This window comes from Protobothrops mucrosquamatus, unplaced genomic scaffold, assembly GCF_001527695.2.
Source record: "Protobothrops mucrosquamatus isolate PMUCROS unplaced genomic scaffold, P.Mucros_1.0 scaffold1645, whole genome shotgun sequence".
NCBI classification, from domain to species: Eukaryota; Metazoa; Chordata; class Lepidosauria; order Squamata; family Viperidae; genus Protobothrops; species Protobothrops mucrosquamatus.
Genome location: NW_015387804.1, coordinates 146,361 through 158,056, shown reverse-complemented (window position 1 = coordinate 158,056; position 11,696 = coordinate 146,361). Strand labels below are relative to the sequence as shown.

Sequence of the window (11,696 nt, the reverse complement as noted above, 5' to 3'; positions counted from 1 at the left end):
TAAGTCCGGAGAATAATGGCGCTTGAGACGAAGCATTTCTAACAAGTCTTTATTCTCTGCTTCCAATCTACGAACAACCCGAGCAGAGGCACGCAGGCCTCTATTTATACCTTCTGATCCCCGGGCAAATCCAACCAATCATAAGGCGGTCTTTTCCCGCCTTGCGCATGCGCGCAAGGCCGGCGCCACTCAGTCTGGTGCCGGGCAGCTTTTGCAAATGCCTGGGACTCTTGCAACGTCCCGAGCCTGCTTTTGCAGTCTCAGGACACAACACAACTGTCAGTGCCATCCACCATAGTCTGCATCTGTATCAGCCTTTGACCCAGTTTGTGAGTAGAAATTGAGTTCCAGGTTCCTGAAATTGTTAGAGGCTTCTGAAACTATCAAGGCTAAGCAATAATTGAAAGTTGTTCATCTCTCTGAGTATTATAGGAATAGAAAACTGCAAATATTAGTAAGAAAGAGGACTTAACTTGAAGATGTTATCAATATTTCTGCTTTCCTGCTCTCTGGCACCTCCATTTCCTGACTTAGCTGAGTTAAAATAAAAGATTCATATCTTTCTGAAAGACAGAGTACAGTTTGTTCTGGCAGCCCATAGTAAGACACATGCTTCCTTTTCAGGGCCACATCTTTTCTTTTTTGGGAAATCATAGGTGTGTTCCACCCAGCATCATGGACTCTGCTACTGCAGACTCAGACGCAAAGTTTTTAAAATAAAAGTATGTAGGTATGTACATATGTTTGTATGTATAGGCATTTTCTCACTGGGCACTCCAAACCTCCAGTTGATCTTTACTATAAACACAACCATATGAGTAGTTAAAATGTGGGTGTTGTCTTGCCTCTTTGTAATACACTTCATCAATTAAGCCTTCCTGAAATTGGACCACTAATGGATCCCTCATTCAGCTTTTAATCTAAGGGCACAGGTATACAGTAGTTCGACACAGACTTGTGCCCCCGTTGTAAACATTGAAGGTCTATCCATATTAGCCTTTGAGGAAGAATCTTCAAACATTCTCATAAGGCCAGTGAAATTTGTTAAATAAGGAAATGCTTATTTAGTTCCCAAACTGGTTAAACTCCCAACCCAAGATCAGTTATTTGGGGATATATCATTTCATATTAGAAATGTAGTAATGTAAATATCCTGGAATCCTTTCCCAATATTTTGTGTGAAAAACTTGGTATTTCAGACAAGTTAGAGAATGAAGCAGGAGGAGTTTAAGCATTAAGCTGACTCAATAGATGCTGCATTGTATGACAAGTGCTGCTGTCCCAAAGAATTTGATTTTCTTGTATTAGATCAGTGGTTTTCAACCTGTGGGTCGGGACCCCATTTGGGGTCGATCGACCATTTCATGGGGGTCGCCAAGCAAGGCTGTCTGCCATTTTTTTTGTCCGCCATTTTTTCCCCCTTTTCCGGCGGGTGCCTTACCTCCCTTGGGCTAGGCCAGCTGGTGGTCGGCCTGCTCCGTCTCTGCCGCTTGCCAGATACGCCTCGGCCAGCGCAGGGGGCGGAACCACGCATGTGCGGTGCTCCCGGGCAGGGAAAGTCCTCGACTTACGACTGGTTGGGTAGTCCTCGACTTACGACCGGTTTAGTCCTCGACTTACGACTGGTTTAGTCCTCGACTTACAACCGGTTGGGGTTGCTGCATTAAAAAGGTTGAGAACCACTGTATTAGATCCAACACACTAACTTTGTGCTTGGCTAAAGAAGTTCTCACATTTTACCAGATTCTGACAGGGTTAAATGGAATAGGTATTCAGTCAGTCAGTATCAAGCCAGGTTGTAAAACTATAAATTAATCAAGAGTTGTTGAATTAGTGTTGAAAAGGTTTAGACAAAAATAGTATTTCAATTCCAGCAAAGAATCAGTGTTTCAAGGAGTGAAATTTTGCAGTAATTAACATCAGCTCAAGTATCAGCAATGCTGAAGAGACTTTGAGCACCAGAGATAAATTTGCTCCAGCTAGGCATGAACTATCTAGGCAACCTTAACACAATCCCTCTATATTCTACGTATATCCAAGTACAGCTAAAAGTGTACAGCTTTGATTTGGTCAAGGTTCATCTCCCTGCATCAGTCTTTTTGAATATTATCTCTCCCTGTGTTTACAGCATTGTCAGAGCTGGCAGAGTTTCTGTCTAGTTCCAGATCTAAAAAAAAATTCTTTTGCAGTCACAAATAGTAAGACTTACATATGCCTTCCAAAGATATATGGGGCTTGACTCTGTCATTTGAAATACCAGATTTCTCAGATGGATTTTCTTGTAGGGATGATGACAGTGGTGGGATTCAGCCAGTTCGCACCACTTCGGCAGCACCGGTAGCTAATTTTTTGTTGCCCAGGCCCAGAATGGACTTCCAGAAGTGGCATCTACACAGAGAACCAGTTATTCACATATTTGAATCCCACCACTGGATGATAATATGTCTGGCTGGAACTGACATTTCAGGTTGTATCTTGCTTTTTCTAGTTGGACTCAGCTTTAGTATAAATAAATTGTTACACTGCCTAGGGTTGACCTGCTTTTCAATATTCTTTAGTCAGACTCTTAACCTGTGAAAATGATACAGAATTTCTCTTTTTCTAGCTTACCACCCTGGCTTTATCTGCAGACTTTTTGATGACATTTTTATTTGCAGGATAGTTCAAAGCAGTGCTTTTTTGTTAGAAAAAAGGTGCCGGAACTCACATCTTGTTAATCTTTTATTTATTTTTCACATGTAGTCAATCATTGTACACACACCCACACATGTCAGTAGTGTAATGAAACATAATGGTCGCTGCCCACAGTAAGCACTCAGCGTGCGACCACACGACCAATCACAAGCCAAGCAGTGCCACAAGCCGAGCAGCCGGACAAAGTACACATGCATTGGACTCGACACACAAGCAGCTTGCATGCACCATTTTAATGATTTTGCTGCCGACCTGCTATGCTTGACAGGGCGATTCAAATCCACATGGACCAAACTTCAAATTTTCAAAAGTTACTTTTAAAACTTGGAAAATCTGTCAAAAAAAGGTGCCGGAACTCTGTTCCAGTGAGTTCTATGACAAAAAAAGCACTGGTTCAAAGCATATCTAGAATCTAGTGCTTAAATATAGCATTTCCTATCCTGCTACTTTCCGGATGTGTTGAATTACAAAGTTTTCATGAGTAGAAGGCGAGGCGCATCAGAAGCAAGTAGGCATAGCCAGTTCAGCTTTGATTCTTTATTATGTATATTACAGTAATCATAAATAGATTTTTAGCAATCCATATCTTATATTGTTTTGAACAATTTCAATTTTCTTCATTAATTATAAACATTTTTGAGAGTTTCTAACCCATGTCTTTTCTGAGTTTTCCAATTAATCTTTTTTCCTTTTACTATTCGCTTTATGGTTGCATTTGTTTTATTGAATGTAGTCTGTCTATAATAGATTTTAAGATGGGCAGTTATACAATAAATTAAATAAATAAATATTATTTGTCAAATGACAAATATAATGCAAACCATCTTGTGGATCAAGTTTCTCCAATTCTGTATTCCCAGATGGGTGAAACTAAAGTTCTAATTAGGCACATTCTATATCCATACTGATTGAAAATATTAGTTGTGCTTTACCCCTTCAGGATAATATTACTTTGAGGAGAAGGCTACTGTAAGCAAGCCATAAGATATAAGCATGCACATATCTGACTCCAAAATATTATCCATTAAGTATAAACTCTCGAGGTAAGAACAATATATCCCTCTAGTATCTGCCTACCCATGATCTCCAAAAAGAAACTATTCACTGTGAAAAAGTGTAAATTCAGTATCTGAAGAAAACTGGCAGGTTTCTGCTGGTAGCAGTCTATATTTCATTATTTAAGGCTTGAAATTGTGCAAGCCTTATCATCTCAAATGCATATAATTAATAAATGGAGAAATTAAATATTTATTTTTATTTCTATTATTCAGCTCCAAATGTGGCCCCTTCTGAGGTTGGAGGAGGAGGTGGAAGCAATAGAGAACTGACTATAACATGGGTGGTAGGTATTATCCAGTGTATTTATTTATATTATAGAAGAATGTTTTAAACTGTCCAGAGTCATTTAGGTGAGATGGTCAGTGTAGACATTAAATAAATAAATAAATAAAAGTTTAATTCTTCTGCTGAAGTAAGTGGGTTTTGTGCATATAAAATAGGTCACTATAGAACGTAGGTTATTATAAATATTACTAAATAATTTGTGTACATACATGATGAGTTTTTATACTCATACTTATTTTTTTTAAGATTTAAAATTCCTTTTCAAAGTGGTCTTAAAGGCTAATCGGAATAAAATGAACAATGGTGATGATATATATTGAATAAATATTGGGTATTTCTTTCTTAAGTCAGAAAATTAAATTAGAATCTACACAAACGTTTAGCAAACGGTGCAGACCAGCTACAATATTGATTGCTAAAAAGTAGAGTCACATTAGAATTTTTCTTGATGAACATTCTATTTGGGTCAGTTAGTTTTTTTTCAGATCACTGTTTAAAGCAGGCATGTCAAACTGCTGGCCCGCAGGCCGGATGCATCACGACGAAACCGCACCCATTCCATTGCTGGCAATGGGGAAAAAGTCGCGATACGTCGCGCAATGTTACATGACATCGCGAGTTTGACATGCCTGGCTTAAAGCATTGCTACTTGGTGTGGGGTCTGAGATCTGAAAAAAGTGCATCACAAAAGATACCACACCTTTTAAACATCAAGTGATTGCTAGAACCTAGCAGATGCTTAAAATAGGCTTGCTTTGATAACATATGAATTCCACCTGACTAAAGGAGTTGCAAATCTAAACAAATATGAAGCAGTGAGAGCAGCAGAGAGATGGCCAAGTGGCAGATAATGTGTATTCTCTCTCACCTAGTACCTTGTTTCCCCTCACTTTAAATCACTTAGACTTTGGTGTCCTTTCTACAACGCCCTAAGATATGCTTTGATTGCACCAATCTTTTCCAACTATGAGGGCCATGCAGATAAATTTTATGTTTATTATTTTTTAAGGGACACCTATTCTTACACATCAGATGGCCAATTTTTTTTTCCAAATCACACAACTGCAGAATTTTTTTAATTAGGCATGCTGCTTTATTGTTCCATTCTCCTCTCTAACAACTAATTGTTGTATTAAACTGCTCTTTCTTTTACTGTGTTTGTTAAATTGTAAATGCTAGTCAAAGCCCGTAATAAAGATTTTTGATTTACAGTTTATTCAGAAAGTATTCAGACCTCCCTTCATTTTGTCAATTTTGTTATGCTGCAGCCTGATTCTACAGTTGTTGAAATTCATTTCTTTTCTCATTAATCTACACTCAGTACCCCATAATAGCAAAGTGAAAACAGAGGTTTAGAAATGTTTGTAACAGGCTGTTAATGTATTAAATGGCTGATTTTTAAGAAATGCCTGAAGATGGCTTTGTTAAATACCAAACACTCTACTAGACATATGCTATATAGAATTTGACCTGGCCTAGTTTTGATGGCAAAGGACTTCAGAGTTGGACAGGCATTTATAATATGTAGCAGAGTTTGATTAAATAATCTTTTAAAACTTTATTGCATTTTATAAGCATATAGCATTTCTAAATGAATCCATTTTCTAATTTAAAAATGATATTGTTACGAATAATTGTAAAACATGACTGCTGAAGGACTGTATAAGACTTAATTGCAAGCCTCTCCCATGTTTGTTTTAGAATTAATATGATTTTTATAAGCTTTCTCAGCAAGCAGGCAAAAAAAGATTGCTTGTTTATATGAGGTCTTCCATGGCTTGCAAGCAGTGATGGGATCAAATATGTGAACTGGTTCTCTGTGTGGATGCCATTTCTGGAAGTCCATTCTGGGCCCAGGCAACAAAAACTTAGCTACCAGTTCTACCAAACTGGTGCAAACTGGCTGAATCCCACCACTGCTTGCAAGCAATAAGGATGTTTTACAAACATAGCTTTTTGATAAAATGAAAGCAAGATCCCCCCACTAAAAATCCTTTATGGTACAGATCCAACATCATGAGCATGAAAAAAATTCTGCTTAGAAAATACAGTCTGTCTTTCCTAAGCAGCACCTGCAAGTATCTTCTTATAAAAAGAGTAATTGACCATTTTATTACTTCCATTATTCAAAGAGGATACTTCTTTTTATCTTTTGCTTTAGCTCTTATGTTTTGCCAGAATAAAAAAAAATACCTGGCATGTCATAAAAATCATAAATATCTTGCAGCTTAGAGTTTACTTCCTGTAATCTCTGAAAATGTCAGTATAATGGAATTAAATGTGACATGACATAATGTTTTATTTTTTTACTCTTTTTATGCATGATCTTACAACTTGAAAAACAAGAATTCAGAGTCTAGCTATTAGATATGCTGCATATATTATTTACATATAACTTACCAAATATGAGTGACATACCACTAATTAGAAAATTGTCATATATTCCATACTGACCCCGAATACTATTCAGTCTTTTTTAAAAAAAAAATTATTGATTTTTAACATAATCACCTTAATATTTGGTAAACAGCGTGTTGTCTGGGTTAGTATTATAAAAACAATCAATAACAATTAATTTCTATAATTCTATAGTCCATATAATGGCTTTACTTGATTTCCTCTTCTTCCAATAATATCCTCTTTTGCCAACCTTAAATTAATACAGTTCTTATTATTTGAATAAATGACAATTAAATATAGACATTTTTCTCATGTTTCTGCAAATAATAACCACATCAATATAAAGCTTCTTTTCTAATTGCCTTGTCATAGATTCTGTTACAGAATTCTTATTTAAATTTGTTTTCCCAAAAATATTCAAAGCATTCTTACTAGTTAAGATTTTCTCAAAATTAGTTACACTTAAGTATTTAAGTCTTTTTTCTCATACAAGCCATCCCAACACTTTTCCATTTCTCATATCTTAAAAAAAGAAAAAAAACAGAGAAAACATTTCTTTTATATAAACTGTTAAGTATTCAGTTCTTGAAGGCATTAAGCGAGATGAGTGTTGAAACAGCAACAAGTTTATTTAACTCTGAACAGAAGCAGCTCAAATAGCTGCTGTGCAGCTATTTATATGGTTAGCCTCCAGGCGGCAGACAATAGGTTTAAAGTAACAGTTTCCTGCCCAAAACCTAATTACCAGCCTGGAGACAGCAAGTCTGGCTTAACTAACAGCAGCCGTTACATAACAACAGAATCTATGTCAGACATTCAAACAAGTGATTAGACATTAAGCAACTGATTCAAAACAGTTGTGACCAATACATTACAACCCTTCCCCCTAGATAGTTCAAACCCTTAATTGTTTGACATAATCTTGCAGATACTTAGGTGGCCTTCTTGACCGTTCAGAACACCTAAGGGTTGCCGGAGTTGCCTGGTCTACCTGCTTGCCTGCCAGGCTGGGTAGGCCAGGACTCAGAGGTTCAGTGGAGTTGGTTTGACTCAAGTCCCTTTGGCTGGCCAGTCCCGGTCGGCCCAAACCAAAGTCCACTCATGCAGCAAAGTCTGCAGGGCTGTCTCTCAGCGCTGTTTGCCTTTCTTGTTCAGCTGATCCAATCTGTGCGTCTGGAGGAGGCTCTACTATGGCCATTCCCCTGTCTCCTTGAGGGAGGGTCCTGTCATAGTGTGCAAACCCTTCTGTTGGACTGCTGTCATGTGTGGTCCCTGTGTGTGGCCCTCTTGGGAGTCCTGAGCCGGTGACTGATCCACCAGCTGCCGATGCAGCTGATCAATGTGCCGGTGAATGACTTGCCCATCTTCAAGGACCACCTCATAGGAAAGTGGCCCAGACACCTTTACAACCACTGCTGCCACCCACAAAGCCCCTTGCCCGTAATTCCGGGTCCAAGCCCAGTCACCCACTTGCAGACTTCTGGGTGCCTTTGGCCGTGCAGAGTCTGATGCAACTCGGTCAGGGTGGAGCCTGTCCAGCTTAGTGATCAAACATCAGCCCCAATGTAGCTCGGCTGGGCTTCTGCCCGTGGCTGTGCAGGGAGTTGTACACTGACAGAATAGAAAGTCGCCAATCTGTGTTGCCAGTTTCCTGTGACAATCAGTTTTAGGGACTCCTTGGTTGTGCGGACCATGCGTTCTGCTTGGCCGTTTGAGGCCAGGTGAAAGGGAGCTGACATGGCGTGCCTTATGAGGTTTGTCCTGAGGAAGGACTGGAATTCTGAACCAGTAAACTGAGCCCCATTGTCTGATACTAAGACGTCTGGAAGCCCGTGTGTTGCAAAGATTCTGCGTAGTTCCTGGATAGTCCTGGCAATAGTCATATTGGGAACTGGTGCAACCTCTAACCATTTTGAATGGCTATCGACTACTATTAAAAACAGTTGTCCTTGAAAGGGCCCGGCAAAGTCAATGTGGATTCGTGACCACGGTGTGTGAGTGTCCTCCCATCGGTGGACAGGGCTTGCGGCATCTCCGGTCTGGACTGTTGACACGTGATGCAACCATGTACTTGGGCCTCGATAGCCTTATCTAGCCCAGGCCACCAAAGGTAGCTCCTCGCGAGTGCCTTCATCCGGACTATTCTTGGATGGCCCTCATGCAGAGACTCAAGCACTCTGGGTCTTAACGAGCTGGGAACAATGACCCTACTTCCAAAGGATGCACCCTTTATGAGCTGAAAGCTCATCTTTACACATGAAAAAGCTCTGAAATTCTGGTCCTGGACATTTGTCTAGCCATCCTGTGTGCACCCAATTCAATACACAACTCAGTATTTTGTCAGCTGCCGTCTCAGCAGCTACATCCCCAGCATGAAGGGGAGACTCTGGCAGATCCTGGATAGCCAGGATGCGTGCAGCTGGAGCTGGAGCTGGCTCTACATATGGTAGGGGCAACCTACTAAGGCTGTCTGCATGGCCCATTTCTTTGCCCGGTTTGTGAACCAGCCTGTAGTTGTAGGCTGTCAGAAAAATAGACCACCTCAAAATTCGAGGTGACAGAATCTGGGGTGTCTGTTTGTTCATAGTGAACAACCTTAGGAGTGGCTTGTGGTCTGTAAAGACCGTGAACTGGCAACTGTACAAGTAGTCGTGGAATTTTTTTTAACTCCAGCCACGATTGCCAAAGCCTCCTTATCAATTTGCGCGAAGTTGCGCTCTGCAGATGACAGGGTCCTAGAATAGTAGGCGATGGGAGACTGTTTCCCATCAGCCGACAAATGGCTGAACACAGCCCCAACCCAATACGGAGATGCATCACACGCGATGCAGACTGGCAGCCTTTCGTTAAAATGCGTGAGTACAGAGTTTGAGGACAGCAGTGATTTGACTGCTTGGAAGCTCCTTTCGTGGACACTGGTCCACTTCCACTGGGCTTGTCTGTCCAAGAGCCGGTGTAATGGCTCTGCCACAGCGGCCTTGTTTGGAAGGAAGGCATGGTAAAAATTAAGAAGGCCCCAAAAGGCTTGAAGCTCTCCCTTGGACTTCTGGCTTGGGGCCTGCTAAATCGCTTTCAGCTTTGAGTCCGCTGGATGGATGCTGTCGGCATCGATGCGGAACCCCAAGAACTCCGTTGACTCAACCCGAATCTTGCATTTTTCTTTCTTAATCTGAGTCTCGCTGTGCGAAACCGCTGAAGGATGGCTCTAAGCCATTCAGCCAATATCTCTGCAGTTTCTCCGGTGATGAGAACATCATCAAATATGGGCAGACCCCTGGAATGCCCTTGAGCGTTCGCTCCATTACTCCCTGGAAAATCCCTGGGGCTACACTCACCTCAAACTATAGGTGCTTGACCTTGAAGGCCCCCCGATGGGTGACGATGGTTTGGGCGGCTGCCGTGGCCTCGTCCACCGGCAGCTGTTGGTAGGCCTGTGCCAAATCTAATTTGGCGAACACGCGGCCACCTTGCAATGATGCCAAAATATGGCTGACAACTGGCACTGGGTACATGTGCTGCTGAAGTGCCCGGTTAATGGTACACTTGTAGTCAGTGCATATTCGCACTTCCCCATTGGCCTTTAGTGGTGTTACTATGGGGGTCTCCCACTCCCCACTATCTATGGGCTGCAATATCCCCTGACTGACCAGCTTGTCCAGCTCTGTGTTGATTTTTTGTTTTAAAGCAAAAGGCACTCGACGAGGCTTGATCCGTATTGGCATTACCATTGGATCAAGCTTGAAGGCTATTGAAGGACCCTTGTACTCCCCTAGGCATGAACTGAAAACATCTGAGAATTCTTGGCAGACTGAAGACAAATCCGCTGCTTGTGTCCAGTGAATGTGGTTACTTGAATGCTCAATGCATTGAACCAATCAAGCCCTATGAGGCTTGTGCATTGGCCTTCTACCACAACAACATCAAGTGGGCCTGCAAACCCCTTGAAATTCACTAGAAGTGTGGCTTCACCCTTGACCACTACTCGGGAGTTTTGGAAGTCGATGAGCATTAAATTAGATGGCTGAAGTTTGGCCCATCTATTGCTGCGGCTGCATATGTGCCTAAATGTTCCTATAGAGATGATGGACATGGCTGAGCCTGTGTCTAGTTCCATCTTATATGGAACTCCCTGAAGCTTGACTTGGAGTCGAAGTTTTGACTTAAGGGGGCGATGGGCACCAGTACGGAGAACGCTCCTTCAGCTGGCACAGAACCCTACTCGGTGTTGCCCCAGGGCCCCGGTACCTCTCCTGATTGAATCTTCCTGTGGACGCTCCCTCTGGCGACCTCAACAGATGGCGGCAATGTGGCCTGACCTGCCACATGCCCGGCACATTGCTGTATGGAAATGACATTCCACGCATTGATGGTGCCCTCCGCAACCCATGCACCTAAGGAACGGAACTGCCTTGTCAGCTGGCCTCGGACCCTTCTCTTGGTGCCTCTTTAGCTTGTCGACTTTGTAGTCTGAGTCAGTGTCTTCCCTTCACTCGGCGTCCTCGTGGTGGACTGCTTCGGTGCTTGACGTGCTTTTGGAGTGCCGCAGCGCTTTAACGGCCCCTCCGTCGGCTTCGTCCACCATGACCTCCTTCAAGGCCTCCTGTAGCGAGAGAGTCTCCTTAGCAGAAAGTTTTTGTTGGAACTCTCGATTCCGGAGGCCACAGACTAGACGGTCCCTTAGTCTCTCCTCCAAATCTGTGAAATTGCAGAGTCGGGACGCTTGACGAAGAGCGGCGATGAATTCTGTGGCCGATTCGCCGGGTTGTTGCTCCCGCTGCTCAAAAGTGTGCCTCCACGCTATCATGGATAATTTCTTCAAGTCCGCATATGTGACGGACTCGAGCAGCGTCGGGGCGACCAGGTTTTCCGTAATGTCGAAGGTGGCGGGGCTGCACACGCAGAGGAGGGTCGCGGCCTTCAGTCCATCTTCGGCGACCTGGTTGGCGCGGAGGTAGTTTTCTACACGGGAAATGTAGGACGCCCATCGCTCCAGGTGGTTAATGTCGAACTCTTTGAGTTTCCCCACTTTCGCCATGGTGAGTTGCTTGCATTTCTTGTTGCTCGTGTTGCCTTGTGCTGCTGGCTTCTGCATAGGCCCTAGGACAGATCCTTAGGGTGTGGTGATCTCCAGTGTGTCTTGCTTGGTAGACCAAGGTGGGGGGAACGTAATTCCTGCCAGGCTCTGTGCTGGCCTCACCCTCTAGTGACTTCAAACTTTTATGATAAAGCAGCACATCCCACCCTCATCACCACTGTTA

The 11,696-nt window shown here is 42.5% G+C and overlaps 1 protein-coding gene across 1 annotated transcript in view; it reads left to right on the top strand.

Annotated features, from left to right (window-relative positions):
* Nucleotides 1-11,696, top strand: part of CNTN1 (contactin 1) — a 173,608-nt gene that overhangs the window by 143,516 nt on the left and 18,396 nt on the right. Inside the window, exon 16 of the mRNA XM_015822697.1 lies at nt 3,966-4,036. Coding sequence (XP_015678183.1) covers nt 3,966-4,036 — 71 coding nt within the window. The remainder of the gene's footprint in view (nt 1-3,965; nt 4,037-11,696) is intronic.